This window comes from Doryrhamphus excisus, chromosome 11 (assembly GCF_030265055.1).
Source record: "Doryrhamphus excisus isolate RoL2022-K1 chromosome 11, RoL_Dexc_1.0, whole genome shotgun sequence".
Classification (NCBI taxonomy): domain Eukaryota; kingdom Metazoa; phylum Chordata; class Actinopteri; order Syngnathiformes; family Syngnathidae; genus Doryrhamphus; species Doryrhamphus excisus.
Window position 1 is genome coordinate 7,843,063 of NC_080476.1, and position 17,092 is coordinate 7,860,154.

The 17,092-nt window shown below is 41.3% G+C and overlaps 3 protein-coding genes across 5 annotated transcripts in view; 2 read left to right on the forward strand and 1 right to left on the reverse strand.

Moving 5' to 3' along the window:
- The window catches only part of zgc:175280 (cationic amino acid transporter 2 family protein), an 86,940-nt gene that overhangs the window by 22,600 nt on the left and 47,248 nt on the right, over positions 1–17,092 (reverse strand). The gene's annotated exons all lie outside the window — the stretch shown is intronic.
- casr (calcium-sensing receptor) lies at positions 438–7,652 on the forward strand. Of its 2 annotated transcripts, XM_058087939.1 has the most exons (7): positions 438–703; positions 1,713–2,019; positions 3,506–4,345; positions 4,425–4,646; positions 4,781–4,810; positions 5,906–6,029; positions 6,103–7,652. In XM_058087939.1, the coding sequence occupies exons 1-7, from the start codon at positions 519–521 to the stop codon at positions 7,236–7,238; spliced, it is 2,844 nt and encodes a 947-aa protein (XP_057943922.1). In that variant the 5' UTR covers positions 438–518; the 3' UTR covers positions 7,239–7,652. The 2 variants fall into 2 exon arrangements, with proteins under 2 accessions (XP_057943922.1, XP_057943921.1); XM_058087938.1 differs by lacking the exon at positions 4,781–4,810.
- On the forward strand, positions 8,749–14,959 carry b4galt4 (UDP-Gal:betaGlcNAc beta 1,4- galactosyltransferase, polypeptide 4). Of its 2 annotated transcripts, XM_058087954.1 has the most exons (8): positions 8,749–9,063; positions 10,986–11,402; positions 12,203–12,435; positions 12,523–12,710; positions 13,186–13,308; positions 13,389–13,493; positions 13,564–13,723; positions 13,841–14,959. In XM_058087954.1, exons 2-7 carry the CDS (start codon positions 11,141–11,143, stop codon positions 13,697–13,699), a joined length of 1,047 nt encoding a protein of 348 aa, XP_057943937.1. In that variant the 5' UTR covers positions 8,749–9,063; positions 10,986–11,140; the 3' UTR covers positions 13,700–13,723; positions 13,841–14,959. The 2 variants fall into 2 exon arrangements, with proteins under 2 accessions (XP_057943937.1, XP_057943936.1); XM_058087953.1 differs by having other exon boundaries at positions 13,564–14,959.

Consider the following 17,092-nt stretch of genomic DNA (forward strand, 5'->3'; position numbering starts at 1 on the left):
AATGTAGAGTGTATAATATACTGTATATTATAAAAGTGAAGGTACCAAGTGCAAAATGGGTTGCTGATTTATTGATTATCATTCATTTATATGTACTGATACGATGTACTACTGTAGGTGTTTGGTGTCTGGGAATAAACAAAAAGGATATAGTCCATTATTGGATATCAGACTGTGAATAAAGGAGAGGCAAAGAGGAATTCTGAGGGTAAAGAGGTGAGAATATGGCAGCAGTTACTTCATTACCACGCCTCTGCCCCAGCATTTTTCCAGCAGTATTAGCGAGCGAGATGCAAGCAGGCTGCTTTAGGCTGTTCTCCACGGTGACTGGATTCAATGGCCACAGCAAGAGGCTCATTGGAGTGTGACTCCTCTTTTCATCATTTGTGTTTCTTCCAACATTCAGATATTCTCTCCGCACTGTGAACATGAACGTCACACAGCAGCACAAAGCAAGCTGGAAGATCGATGAGCAGAGATAAACATCGCCTAAATAAGATTCATTTCTGGTAGAAAAGATGTTATTTGTTCTCTGCTGTCTGCTGCTCTTTGGCTCCGCCTGTGTCATTTCCACCTACGGACCCCAGCAACGAGCGCAGATGACGGGTGATATCTTGTTAGGAGGACTCTTCCCCATTCACTTTGGTGTTGCATCCAAAGACCAAGACCTGGCAGCACGGCCCGAGTCTACACAATGTGTCAGGTGACCTATCGGCTTTTGCAAGGACAGTAATGTTCCTTTTTGAAGCATTTAGGTACATAATAAGATGTCCAACAAGTACAATGGGACCTCGGTTTTCATAATTAGTTCCAAAAGGTCTGGAGAAAACCAATATATACAAAAAAATTATTGAAGTGATCCGAAAAATATGATCACAATTATAGAGAAGCTTTATACATTCACAAGCAGAAACCAATGAAAAAAATATTATATTAAATAATTATAATCATTAAATAATTATATTATGAATGTGAGTGTGAATGGTTGTTTGTCTACGTATATGTGCACTGTGATTGGCTGGCGACCAGTCCAGAGTGTACCCCGCCTCTTGCCCGGGGACACCTGGGATAAGCTCCAGCACCCCCCGCGACCCTCGTGAGGAAAAAGCGGTAGAAAATGAATGAATGAATTATAATTATTAAATAATTATATTATGAATGTGAGTGTGAATGGTTGTTTGTCTATATGTGCCCTGTCATTGGCTGGCGACCAGTCCAGGGTGTACCCCGCCTCTTGCCCGGGGACAGCTGGGATAAGCTCCAGCACCCCCCGCGACCCTCGTGAGGAAAAAGCGGTAGAAAATGAATGAATTATTGAATTAAATAATGATATTAAATTAAATGAAATAAAAGTTTAGAAGGCTAGGAGGGACGCCATCTTCGCCATCTTCATACTTTGAGATGAGTTCCTTCTTGAATTGAATAGTGTTTCTTACCTGCAGTATCAAATGCAGGGTTTTTTTGGCCCCATGGTGAGTTATTTAACAGACGCAATCAAGTCATCAACACATGGAGTACTTTGGGCACTGGAATCCACAGAATGATACAGTACAGGCCAAACAAACTATTGTATGATGACCAGGGCAAAAATCTGAAAATGTTAATCGAAAACTGAGCCATAGAAAACTGCAGCGTTCGAAAATCGAGGGTCCACTGTACATTGAGCTCGATGTTGTTAGTGTTTTCTTAATCCGTGTTATGTTGCATCCCAGGTTTAATTTCCGTGGGTTTCGCTGGCTCCAGGCCATGATTTTTGCAATCGATGAGATCAACAACAGCAGCAATCTCCTACCCAACATCACCTTGGGATACAGGATCTTTGACACGTGCAACACGGTGTCAAAAGCGCTGGAAGCTACTCTCAGTTTTGTGGCACAAAATAAGATTGATTCCCTGAATTTGGATGAATTTTGCAACTGCACGGACCACATCCCAGCCACCATCGCTGTCGTAGGAGCTGCCGGGTCCGCAGTTTCCACAGCAGTGGCCAACCTACTGGGCCTTTTTTATATTCCTCAGGTAAGTACAGGATATCCTGACTGTACACATTATTCAGCTATGAAGCGTATTTGAAAATAATTGAAGACGAGTTTGTTTTTATGTTATCTAAGTCAAGACTGATGTGACAATGATGGATTCTCAACTGGTGGGTTGTGATAAAATATGAGATTAAAAATATTTAATACTGTATACAGCTGATATCTGAATATTTTCCATCTCTGAAATGAACTTTGCACTTATGAACTCCTGTTGAAAAATTGCAAGTATTTACATTTTGCACTGTTGGATCTTAAGGAGGTTCTAAGTAGAGCTGGGAAGGTGAACAGAATATTACATGACATCCACATTTTTAAAATTGCTTACTCAAAATTATTTTGTCTCACTCCCATTTCTTTTTTTTGCATTTGCTCTACTTAGAATCTACTAAAGATCCAACAGTGCAAAATGTAAATTCATCCAATTTTCATCACGAGTGTAATTGTGTGTGTTCATGCTTAAAAAGTTTACACATGCCATTTAAAATTATAATAATGATGAGTTGCAACACAGGATGTCAATATTGGTATGAAAAATGAGGCAACAACCTTACTAGCTCGGGTCACGGCATTTGTAATACATCTAGATATACAATCTGCAATGACTGTAAAGGGCTGCCGGGGGGCGGGGGGGGGGGGGGGGGGGGGGGTAAGGCGGCCTTTTAATATTTTTAATTTTTAATCTATTTATGACATTTCAGGAAGAAGCAAACTGAGTCCCACGTAGCTAGCGTACATACTGTAAAGTAAGAAGAGACCGGAGCAGTGCTGAATTGATTGTATTAGTCCAGCATTTCATACTTTGCACTTTACTTTGTTCTTATATGGAGAGTTGTGCCACATACAAAATGTGCATCTTTCAAAACTGTATGGTTGCTAGCATTATTTAATTAGATTCTTATTTGTGAATTGGTTAGGTCTAACCTGTATTGTTGATAGTTGGTAGAACATGTTATTTAAATATTATATTATATTTCATATATGACTTGGTATTTTTATTTAGATATGCATATAAAAGTCAAAATGCTAACATGCTAACTTAGCATGGTAGCATCTTGCGAGACCAAGCACCAAGTCCCTAACATGCTAATGGTTGTCATGCTAGCACATAGCAAGATAACCTCAAGTACCGAAAGTGCCAAGGCTGTCCTATAACCTCCCTGCATAATGCCATGTGTGTATTTGCCTTTAGACATGAGTAAATTATCTTAAATGCTAACATGCTAGCAATTAGCATGCTAGCACCTTTCAAAATTGTTATATGTGAAATGCCTCCAGCGGCATCACAGTTTGTTAGTTAGTTTGACCAAACAGCTACTTCCAATAACAGTATTATTTCATATCGGTATCGGTAATGAAGTGCTGGACAATACCAGGGCATGGAATAGCGCTAAGAAATAAAATATTAAGCATCTTTTGTCACAACTTAATAACAATAGGAAAATGTGGGTCTATGTATTATGTTTCAGATCAGCTACGCCTCATCAAGTCGACTACTGAGTAACAAGAACCAGTACAAGTCCTTCATGAGAACCATTCCCTCAGATGTTTACCAGGCCACAGCAATGGCCGATGTGATCGAGTATTTCCAGTGGAACTGGGTCATCGCCGTGGCCTCTGATGATGACTACGGTCGGCCCGGTATAGAGAAGTTTGAGAAAGAGATGGAGGAGAGGGACATCTGTATTCACCTCAATGAACTCATCTCTCAGTACATGGAGGACCATGAAATTCAAGCGTTGGCTGACAGGATTGAGAACTCCAGCGCCAAAGTCATTGTGGTGTTTGCCAGTGGTCCAGATATGGAGCCTTTAATCAAGGAGATGGTCAGAAGAAACATCACAGATCGTACTTGGATCGCCAGTGAAGCTTGGGTGAGCTCATCTCTCATTGCTAAACCCGAGTATCTCGATGTTGTGGCGGGGACTGTTGGTTTTGCTTTAAAGGCAGGACACATCCCTGGATTTAAAGAGTTCCTCCAACATGTCCACCCAAAGAAAGACAATCAAAATGAATTCATCAGGGAGTTTTGGGAGGAAACATTCAACTGTTACCTGGAAGACAGCCCTCGACTCCATGAAAGTGACAATGGCAGTACAAGTTTTAGGCCTTTGTGTACCGGTGAGGAGGACATCACTAGTGTCGAGACTCCATACCTGGATTACACCCATCTTCGTATCTCCTACAATGTCTATGGTGCGGTTTACTCCATCGCACAGGCCCTGCAAGACATCCTCACCTGTACACCTGGACATGGTCTTTTTGCAAACAAGTCCTGTGCAGATCTTAAGAAAATTGAAGCATGGCAGGTAAATCTTACACTTTATCTACAACCAAATCTGATAAATACTTTGAACTGGAATCCAAATGAGTGTTTTTGCTACACAGGTACTAAAGCAGCTGAGACATCTAAACTACACCAAGAGTATGGGTGGAAAGAGGCATTTCGATGAGAGTTCAGCAAACTACACCATTATAAACTGGCACAGGTCTGCAGAGGATGGGTCTGTGCTGTTTGAGGAGGTGGGATACTACAATATGCACTCAAAGAGGGGAGCCAAGCTGCTCATTGACAAGACAAAGATTCTGTGGAATGGACACAGTTCTGAGGTACATGTAGTATAAGTTCAGCTTTTCATGGTACAGTAATGTGTTTCTACGGTGACATGTGTCGGTAGGACAGGAATGGTAACATCATCTAAGTAAACAATGTGACATCATACCACTTCAGTGGATTAACCAAGCAAATAACTGCAGTATTGAGCTTAGCCTCAGTGAGAGGGTGTGGTACAAATGACTATGGTGCCTTTCATAGCTAAAAACACCTTGAAACACCTAAAGAACCTTGATGAGAGCAACATTTAAAAAACATTTCTACAGAATCTCTTTATGGGCTAAAAGCCTGTGATTGATAACTTGTCATGGGTGTCTACTTTCAGTCTAAGTCAGCTGGGTAGGCTCCAGCACCTCCTGTTACCTGATCCGGCTATGGAAAGTGAGTGAATGAATGATGAATGGGCCCTTTGTAGTGCCAGAGGGAACTATTTACAGTTGACTCTCACTTTTGTGAAATGATAGTTTTTTGGGGTTTTTTTTAAAGATTTTTTTTACATGAAGTTGTATGACATCCAGGCTGCACGGTCACAATCTCTGTGTGGAACATGTTCTCCCCATGTGTGCATGAGTTTTCTCCGGGTACTCCGGTTTCCTCCCACATTCCAAAAACATGCTAGGTTAATTGGTGACTCCAAATTGTCCATAGGTATGAATGTGAGTGTGAATGGTTGTTTGTCTATATGTGCCCTGTGATTGGCTGGCGACCAGTCCAGGGTGTACCCCGCCTCTAGCCCGGAGACAGCTGGGATAGGCTCCAGCATGCCCACAACCCTAGTGAGGATGAGTGGTACAGAAAATGGATGGATGGATGTATGACATCGGCAGTGTAGTGCATCACCGGTGACTTAGTAACATTAGTAAGTTAGTTCTGGTCGGATTGATCTGGTTGGTGATGAGGAAACGTAATTCTGGTTAGTTACTGGGGTTACTTGAGTAAAGAATTTAGCTTCTCAAACCAACATAATACATTTGCATTACAAAAATGCCTCCTGGAAAAAAAATCGGACCTCACAATCCTGTTGCGTTACTTTCTCTCTTGTGTTGTATCACTGCACTGTCGCCTGTCCATTGTTGTGTGTGTGGTGAAGATGGCTGCGACACTCGCATCTTCCTCCGCTTTGGAAGGAGTAGCCGGAATTGATGACAGTGTACAAAAACTATTTTTTGGAAATAATTTTCATACGAAAACCGGGGTTCCACTGTAATATGTTCAGGATGGGGCCTTGCTTTCTCTGATGTCATACTTTGTCCAGGTGCCCTTCTCCAACTGCAGTGAGGACTGTGAACCTGGCACCAGAAAGGGCATCATAGACAGTATGCCCATGTGCTGCTTTGAGTGCACCGAGTGCTCGGATGGAGAGTACAGTAACCACAAAGGTACGTTACAGCCAGATGGCGTTGGATGTGTCATAAAAATGTTGTTCTAATAGTCATTTTATTGTTCACACAGATGCCAGTATTTGCACTAAGTGTCCCAATAACTCCTGGTCCAGTGGTAATCACACCTTCTGCTTCTTAAAGGAAATTGAGTTCCTCTCCTGGACTGAACCATTCGGAATAGCTTTGACCATATGTGCAGTACTGGGCGTCATATTGACAGTTTTTGTAATGGGGGTGTTTGTTAAATTCCGCAACACACCCATAGTGAAGGCCACAAACCGAGAACTGTCTTACTTGCTGCTCTTCTCGCTCATTTGTTGCTTCTCCAGCTCGCTCATCTTCATCGGAGAGCCACACGATTGGATGTGCCGTTTGCGTCAGCCAGCTTTTGGCATCAGTTTTGTACTTTGCATTTCTTGTGTCCTTGTCAAAACCAACAGAGTGCTTTTGGTGTTTGAGGCCAAGATCCCGACAAGTTTCCAGCGTAAATGGTGGGGGTTGAACCTGCAGTTCCTCCTGGTGTTTCTCTTCACCTTTGTCCAGGTCATGATATGTGTGGTGTGGCTTTACAATGCCCCCCCTTCCAGTTATATGAACCATGACATCGATGAGATCATTTTCATCACCTGCAACGAGGGCTCTGAGATGGCTCTTGCCTTTCTCATTGGCTACACCTGCGTCCTGGCGGCTATCTGCTTCTTCTTTGCATTTAAATCCCGCAAACTTCCAGAAAACTTCACAGAAGCCAAGTTCATCACTTTTAGCATGCTTATATTCTTCATCGTTTGGATCTCCTTTATCCCCGCCTACTTCAGCACTTACGGCAAGTTTGTTTCAGCAGTGGAAGTCATCGCCATTCTGGCATCCAGCTTTGGCGTGCTGGCCTGTATCTTTTTCAACAAGGTATACATCATCATCCTCAAGCCCTCCAGGAACACCATCGAGGAAGTCAGGTGCAGCACGGCGGCCCACGCCTTCAAGGTGGCCGCCAAAGCCACGCTCAAACATGGCACGGTGTCCACGAAAAAGTCCGGCAGCATCGGGGGATCATCCGCCTCTTCCCCGTCGTCCTCCATCAGCCTCAAGACAAATGGTGATGGCGGCGAGACGCCTTCTGGGAGGCACAAGCCGAGGGTGAGCTTTGGCAGCGGGACAGTCATGTTGTCTTTGAGCTTTGAGGAATCCAGGAGGAGTTCTTTGATTTGATAGTCTAACTTTGACATATTTTACCTTGGACTTTAAGTAATGTCATCATCTCTAATGTGCTTGTTTGAACTAATGTAATATTTGACACTATATTCATACATTTTGTATTCACATTTGTTTATGTTTATGATTACACAGGGATGTCTAAAATCTGTCTCGGGAACACTTATGGACACTTTATTTTTTTAATTGGCCTGCTACATACTGTACACATTAAATTAAATGCATCATAACGTTATGATGGAGGATTTGGTCCACTCTGTAATATTATAAGAAAAAAATGACAAGATATCAAACTGACACTAATAACTATTTTCTAGTTTAATAGTTTAACTGTTTTAATAAAGAAAATGTGAAGAAAATATCAGTAGTTAGCTGAGGTCTAGCTGTAATTTGTTGTCACAGTAAAGGGAACTTGGGAAGCCCTGAAAAAAACGACACCGTGTTTAGGAGACGTTCTACCAATGTTTCAATAAAAATGTCCATTATAACGGTGATGTTGCCAAAGTCTGAAGAGAATTTGTGAATTTGGTGTCTTTCTTGTTTTATTTTTACACATCACTCTTTATTTGCTTATGTCGAGTATGTGACCAAAGCAAACAGTGCAGATGTTTCTCACATGTAAATGCTATTCAGACTATGGGCCTACAGTAGGCGGCTGTGACGTAAACACACATGCAGTAGGAGCACCTTTACGGATGGCACTATTTGTTTAAAGCCAGAAAGCAAACGTGGATCATTTCCTGTGTGACTTACCCGAGAAGCTTGTTTGTTTTGGGTGAAACAAATGATTACAGTACAATGACACAGGTTTGAATTATATGGCTGTGTCAATTCCTTTGTATTCATGTTAGTAGTTACTTGTATTAACACAAAATTTGAAGTTAATTCAAAATATTAAGCATAATGTATAGAACAATTCTATCATTTTACTGTATGAATCATGTTGCGGGCCAAAAAAAAAAACTTTTGCTGAAGCTTTATTTATTGTCATGCAAAAAGGGACTGAAATGTTTTGTAAGGGTGACACGCTGGGACTGTCAGGGTCATAGTTGACCTAAAAGAGGCTGAGAAGCAGCTGTATAAAGAGCCTCTACACATGTGGATGTCCAGTAGAGACCAGCATGGTGTCCACATCTGATCTGTTGTGTGGAAGCAGACGTTTAAAGACATTTAATTCATGTCAGTCCTTGTTATTAATTAAGAGCTTAATATATAATAGAATAATAGAATGAAATTCCAACACATGATAAAATTACTTTTGCGTTTTATTTTGAAAATAATACATCGGAAAAAACACAGTTACTGTACTTCCTAACTAGTGAGGTTTTCAAAATAAAATTACGCAAAATATCAAATATTCCGGAATAGCTACTACAAAGTTGAACATATCATTTTGGCTTGTCAAGTAATTACATTTATATCAATAGATGGATGTAATCTGATACGGCACAGTTAAAACATAACACGTTTATGCTATTCGGTTTTATTATGAAGCCCTTCTACCGGAAGTGCATATATGTAGGTTCACTTACAGCCGCTACCTGGGAAATGGGAAATTACATCTTTACAACCAAAGTGACACAAAAAATATTCTAAAATGTTGCAGGGATTGGGCTTATCGGGGCGTTTATGATGCGCGATGCACTTTTTGTAACGACTTTCAAAAGCTTCCGTCTCCGTTGGTCGGCTAACGTTAGCGAACTATTGGGATAGCCCATGTAAGCCAAAGCTACTGAGCTTGGATGGCCAGTTTGATCGAGGACTTCTTGTACAGTATGTAAACATGGAGAGCATCCGGGAGGAGAAGGACGTGTCGTGAAAGGTGCTGTGTCCTATTAGTCACATTTTTACACATAATGATATAATGGATATTAAATAGTGTTCATGTTGTGATGTTGCCTGAAGCTATAATCAGTGCTAGCTCAACAGTGTCCAAAAGACTAGTAGGCTGTTGTCTATACATTAATTGCTAGTCACGTGTGTGTGGTTGCTAACGAGTAAGTAAATGTATCATATTGTCAACACATTTTCATACTACCCTATTCGCTTTAGTGTAACTCACAATAGCCAGTTCCATTTTGATGCATGTGTTTTATGCAGAATTAATGAATCATTTGGAGAAGGGAACGTACTAAGCAATGAATATACAGTAAATGAATATATGAGCAATATAATAGGTCACCCGCAATGTGATAGGAAACTAATGTTCACTTTACTACACTTCTATTCAAGATGTCCATTTTGTAGTGTCACTAATGGCTGTGAACTGTTGGAAAATGAAACATTTCCTCACTCTAATAAGTATTAAGTGCTACTTTTTCTATTATTCTTTGTTACTGTACTGTGTGCAGTTTTGTTCTTGAGGGCGTGGTTGACACTGAAGGACATCCAATACAAGAACTGAGTATGGATCATAATCGCCGGTTTTTAGTTACACGGCCACTTAATGTGTCCATGGTTGATGACTGTAGTTTGCATTGGTGCAGAACAGCACCGGACAGAGCATTCCTAATGTGGATGAAACAAGATAATACCTCCAGATTACTACAAACTACAGTGGAACCTTTTTATGTTGACGATCCTGGGAGTGGCTGAGTCACTTAACATAACAGAAACCAAATATTACCATGGTTTGACATGAGATTGGGCGATGACAAAGGATTTTTTTGTTCGTTTTCCTGTTTTTGTATACTTCATAATCTTATTTAATCGAGCTGCTGTGGTCATTTTGTCCTACGTGTCCGATGGCTCGCACAAAAATGTAGTATGCCTGCTGGACAATAAGTTTCCTGCAAATTATTATATACTGTACTACTATATACTATAAATGTACTGTGTGTGTACTGCACCTTTTCACTGGGACAAAGAAGCTGAATGACTGACAGGAGGGTTCACTCACCCTGTTAAATCTGCTATAGAACCAACACGCCGAGGTGTTGAGACAGATGTGTATTCACTTCCTGTATAAAATGTAATTTAATTTAATGTTTAATTTTACTTTTTAGACGGGCCGTATTTTGGACAACCCTCAGCTAAACAGTCATTTGTAGCCGTTTTACACAGTTGAGCGATAATAATAATGTAACACGTTGACACACAGAGACCTATTTTTGATGTAAATTTTATGTTGACCATGTATGTCAATGGGGTGGCACGGTGGTCTAGGGGTTAGCGCGCAGACCTCACAGCTAGGGGTCAGGGTTCAATTCCACCCTCGGGCATCTCTGTGTGGAGTTTGCATGTTCTCCCCGTGCATGCGTGGGTTTTCTCCGGGTACTCCGGTTTCCTCCCACATTCCAAAAACATGCACTCCAAATTGTCCATAGGTATGAATGTGAGTGTGAATGGTTGTTTGTCTATATGTGCGACCAGTCTGGCGACCAGTCTAGGGTGTACCCCGCCTTACGCCCGAAGACAGCTGGGATAGGCTCCAGCACCCCCCGCGACCCTCGTGAGGAGAAGCGGTAGAAAATGAATGAATGAATGAATGTATGTCAATGTTGGTTTAAGCGGGCAGTAATAATTAAAACACAGACATGGACAGCTTTGTTGGCACAATCAGGACTGACTTAAACTGGTTCCACTGGTTCAACCAGTGTTGGGGTCACTGTGTCGCTGGTGTCCGTGATTCCAGTAATATGGCCTCTGGTATGAGTGATAGGGACCAGTCAAGGGTTTGGATATATGTTTACAAAGGTGTTTGTTATCTGTACTAACTCTCAACATGTCATCTTTCTCTGACAGTTGACGTGTTCCATCAAGCTCAGAGTGCAGCACCAAGCTTCAGCCATGAAAGTTGGTTGTACCATCTGTAAAGCAGCAGCATGCTTCATCATCGCAGGATGACCGCTCCATCCAAACAATAAGAGCTAGAACAGTCGTGAGGTCATCACACAGCCATGGGCATCTGTACATCTGCGTGCAAGATGTTGCGCAGGGGGAAGTACTTTTTCCTGCTGCTCCTCTGCTTGTCTGTGCTGGCATGGATCGCAATGTTTTCAGGGGAAACGGTCAAATCTGTTCCCGTCTCCTCAGCGGCACCGCAAATTCTTATTAAAGGGGAGAGCACGCACGATACGGTGCACTCGTGGACATCAGTGGCAGATAAAGCAATTACTCCAACACCAGTACAGGAGTGTCCTCAGGAGTCGCCGCTGCTACGTGAGTGAAGAGCCACAGTCGCCGTGGTGTTTGTTGTGTTTAAAATGAACACCTCTGCTCACTGTACACAAACCTGTTAGGCATACGGACTGGCATTAGAAAGGAGCAGATCAGAGGATGTTAAGACCAGACTGAGATGGTTTGGTCATGTGAGAAGGAGGGATTGTGGCTACAAAAATGCTCGAGATGGAGCTGCCAGGGAGGATAAGAAGGAAAAAGGGGTTTCAAGATGCAGTGGGGGAGGACGCAGGTCTGACAGTGGAAGATACAAAGGACAGGGCAAGATGGATCCACAGTGGCCACCCCTAATGGGACAATCCCAAAGTAGCAGGATAAATATAATAATTACAAATAGCAAAAATCAATATCAATTCTTTCTAAAAGGTTCTGTGAAAACTGAGGTTATTTTTTCAATAGGAAATCCTGTAAAGCCAATTCATCTTTCTTTAGCCTCATGGCGGACTATTTAAGCAACCGCATAGGGTGCTTTGTTTGGACACTCGATTTCCCTGAAGGATACAGTACAATACAAACTAGCTTGTTACGTGCAATACTATACAAGACAGTGATTTTCGACGAAAACCAGGGCATTGGGACACCAAGGTTTGACTGTATAACATTTAAAAGTTCACCATCTCAGAGTTTTTACAGACAGACTGTTCCTGGACACCAGCAGACACTGGATTTGTTTAGATTTGTTTAGTAAAAACTCTTAACTTGACAAAAAAAAAGTGAACCAGTAATGTAAATATTAAATCATCATTGATTGACTACTATAACAGTTTTTTTAAATTCCGCAGAAGGAGCACTGAAGCTGAACTTTGAGCCCTCCCTGACACTGAAGGACGTGGAGGCCGAAAACAAGCAAGTGGCTCAAGGCCAGTTTGAACCTTCATACTGCACGGCCAGGCACAGCGTGGCCATCCTTATTCCCCATCGCAATCGAGAGCGTCACCTCCTCTACCTGCTGCACCACCTGCACCCCTTCCTGCAGAGGCAGCAACTCCATTATGCAGTTTATGTCATCCAGCAGGTACTCATCCACACCGCGTACACGATGGTATTGCTGTCATTCAAAACCAACATCCTCTTACATGAATGTTTCTGCTGTTTTGAAAAGGCTGGTGATGCCACTTTTAACCGTGCCAAATTACTCAACGTGGGTTACTTAGAGGCACTTAAGGACTACAAATGGGACTGTTTCATTTTCCATGATGTGGACTTGGTTCCTGAAAACGACCACAATCTCTATATCTGCGATACTCAACCCAAGCACCTGGTGGTTGGGCGCAATTCCACCGGATACAAGTAAGTACATGGCACAGATTCCTGTACAATATTTGTGAATTCTGTAGGACCCATTCTTGTGGCTGGCCTGAATGTTGTGCTTGTGCTAAAAACTTGTATATTTCTTAGTGTTAAGTTGTCGTGTGATGAATTTAGAATTCACTGTGAGTAATGAGTAATGACCTCCTGCAATTTCCAATGGGTTGACAAGCTGATTGTGAGTTTTCTCATGATAAACATGATTGTCTATCACCTAATCAACTAACTGCAACCAAAAGAGACCTGAAGGCCATAACAACTGTAAATCTAATTGGGAGTCAATCTTGAATTAGAGGTGAATAAAACAAACAGAAAAGGGCTCTAATGCACATTGTAATGTCATACAAGTTCTGGTTTTCAAATATGGTGACCAAGTCACAGTTTCATGTGGATAGAAGGCCAAACAATGTTTTCTTTAAATACTTGTGGCCTCAAAGGAATATATTTCTTCCCCAAGGCTGCGCTACAAAGGCTACTTTGGAGGCGTAACAGCCATGAGCAGAGAGCAGTTCCATCAAGTCAATGGCTTTTCAAACGCCTACTGGGGTTGGGGAGGAGAAGACGACGACCTCTGCACCAGGTAAAACACAAACAGGAACTTTTAGTAGCGGCCATTTAACCGTACTGCGCGATGTAAACCAGTCTGATGTTTACTGGTAGGGTGGAACTCCAAAAAATGAAGATTGTGCGGCCGCCTGCTGACATTGCCCGCTACACAATGGTATTTCACAAACGGGACAGCGGCAATGAAGTCAACAAAGATAGGTTGGTAAATTTAAAAAATTGGGAAAATGTTTCCTCAATGATTTTTTTTCCAACCCCTTTCCGCTCCCAGGATGAAGCTTTTAGGACGAACACCTGTGGTATGGAAAAAGGATGGACTCAATAGCTGCTCGTATAAGACCTTGTTAGTGGAGCGGCCGCCGCTGTATGTCAATGTGACCGTGGACATTGGGAAGCCACAGAGCTGAGGTTTCAAATCTCAAATCAAATTGGTAAACAGAAAAAACTACAACCATGTAGTGTGTAAGACACAATACATGCACATTTGCTGCAATGTGAAAGTTTATGCTGATCACTTCTTTGTCTTGTATGGTAATGCAAAACTTCAGCTGTATAGGAGGAAAAAGTCTGGACAATTCCAAGAGCCCCCGACTGACAGGGTCTCCCCAAAAATAGAGATGTGGTGACAGAATTCCTGGTGGCACCCCTGGCTGTGTTGTACAACATTTCCACACATTTGTGTGACGTAAAAGTGCCCAATTATAGACAAAGTACTGTTAGATTATTAAGCATTGAATGTGATTTGTCTTCTTTTTTTTTTTTTTAGCCTTTTTTCATTCAGCAAAGCTCATTTGCACTTTTTCCACATGATATCTACATATTATACTTTGTCATGAGACACATTTCAACATATCTGTGACAAAATGTTTTTTGAGGAGTGACTGAACCACCTAGCCGAGATCAAATTCATGTTTGGACTTAATCAAGTTGCATGAAGTTGAGCACTCTTGATATTATTTGTAGACTGACACTGATTGAGCCTAAGTTCACTAAAAGTAGCGCGACAACACAAGTACTCAGTGGGAACTTAGAACTGAGTAACGTTTCCTACTGTATGTGCAGTAATGTTGTATACTACTACTGTATTTACTTCTAATAGTGAACCTCAGATGGGCAAACAAGTTCCAAAACACTGCCTGTGATAAAGCAAGTGACCTTGTAGGATTTGGTGGATTCTGTAAGACCTTCCTCCAATCACCTCATTAAAAATAGTCATGTTACTTGACTGCCTCTTCTTGGTCAGCAAGGACTTGTTTTTAAAGTAAAATAAGACAAAATACGACTTTGTTACTATATTTATACAGGGCCTTATATATTTGACTTGGGTGGTGGATTATTATTATTTACCTTATAATGTGACCGATCAAAATAACCTGTTACTCGGTATGTAGACAAAACTGCACGTGTTTTGAGGTGCGCATATTGGTTTATGTTTGTTTTTGTCACCATCAAACCTTTGAATGACACTTCCTGATCATTCCGGATGCATTGTCAATCCGGGAAGACTGATTATGCTGTTTTATTTTGAATTTGAGAATGTCATCGGTGGGTGTATTATTTTGGGATGGTTGATGGGAGAAGACATTAAGACTGAATATGATACATTTCATGACTAGAAAGTAAATGTATCTAATCTAATCTAATAAACTATTATGTTCTTATTGTCACATGGTTTTAAGTATTGTCTTCTATCGGGAGTTTATGAAGGGTCTATTTATGGATTGCAGTGTCTGCTCTTGGCCACTCGGGGGCACTGTTCACAAGGTTGTTCGTCCTGTAACGTGAGCATTTCGTCATCAGTCACAAACATAATCGATACAATGCAGGAACTCTGTCAGAAAAGTATTTCCAATTCAGTCAACAATATATTTACTTATTTTTTTATCTGTATATGAAGTACATGCACCCTCTTCCAGGAAAAGTTACAATACTTTGTTTTGAAATTCTGATAACAGAAAATAAATAGATTGGGTATATATTGTTAAGTTTCACTGCACATTTTGTATCCAGTAAAGCTATAAAACTAAGACTGCTTGTTATTCGCTTCCAGTGACCTCTCTGCAACTTATTTTTTTTTTAAACGGTGCAAAGAAAGAGCGGGATGTCTGAGGCTTTGTATGGACAGAATGATGTCATGTCCTCTTCCTATGGTGCAGAAAGAAGCTTTGTCTTCCAGAGGCCAGGCCCGGTCATCAAGCTCACATGTGACACACAAACAAGCACATGCACTTTATAAAACAACCTCTGTTGGTTCCATGTTGTTTCACTAAGTGCTATTGTATTGTTTTCTGTTATGTGGTCTATGAGCAGATATAGAAATCGTCCATTTGGTCATACAGTATGTCACAATAGTGGGTACATCCCTTTTCAGCTACCATTTTATACAGTATCTTCTCAAAGGAAATACTACAGAAATCATTGTGGTTAATTGGTTGCAGATCCGACCACGACTGGTGAATTTAGTAGGAGTTCTAGTTCTTCTTTATGAATGGAGTTAAGGCAAAGAAACATGTTTACAATCTTCTAAACACAGTTTTCAACATTATTAGAGCACCCTGGACATGAAATAACACCAATTTATTAATTCATTCATTCATTTTCTACCGCTTTTCCTCACAAGGGTAGCGGGGGTACTGGAGCCTATCCCAGCTGTCTTCGGGCGAGAGGCGGGGTACACCGCCTCTCTGGACTGGTGGCCAGCCAATCACAGGGCACATATAGACAAACAACCATTCACACTCACATTCATACCTATGGACAATTTGGAGTTGCTAATTAACCTAGCATGTTTTTGGAATGTGGAAGGAAACCGGAGTACCCGGAGAAAACCCACGCATGCACGGGGAGAACATGCAAACTCCACACAGAGATGGCCGAGGGTGGAATTGAACCCTGGTCTCCTAGCAGTGAGGTCTGCGCGCCAACCACTCGACCGCCGTGCAGCACCAATTTAGTCTCATTTAAATTCATAGTAGTCCATGTAGTCAATAGAATCAGACAAAATAAGGCATTGAAGACATAAATAAAACTTGTTCATTACCTAGCTGCTGCCATATACTACATATATACATGTATACTACATATACTACTGCCTTATAGACTTCAGATTTCAATACATAGATATAAGACGTGCACACCATGCAAGACAATGTGTGGAGGCGGCACGACGACAACATATTCAAACATAATATACACCAGCTTGACAATAATCACAAGTTCCATCTGTGCTAAAATGGGATTACAATAAGTATTCATTTATACATCAACAGCCCCCTTCCTGATTTCTTATATTTTGTGCATGTTTGTCACACTTAAATGTTTCAGACCATGAAACAAATTTCAATATTAGTCACTGTCAACAAAACTGAACACAAAATTCAGTTTTTAAGTCTGGTGCTTGTCTGAACACACAATTACTGCCACCCGGTGACCGATGTAGAATACTACATTCATAACTTGAATGTTCCTTCTTAATGCCTTATGTTTGTATTTTAGTTCATTTCTCTATTTTTATGCTTGAATTCTTAATTTAGGTAAAAACAGCATGACTTATACACCATCATTAATGTCTATGCTGAAAGTGAGTACACGTCACAGTAAATATGTCTAAATTGTATTGACAATTTGAATATTTAGTCTTAGCACCACTGTTATGTCGCATTGCCTTAATCCTCTTGGGCATGGAATTCACCAGAGCTGCACAGGAATTCTCTTCCACGCCTCCATGATGACATGACTGTTGGATGTTAGACACCTTGCGCTCCTCTAGCCACCCTCTGCTTGAGGACGCCCCACGGGTG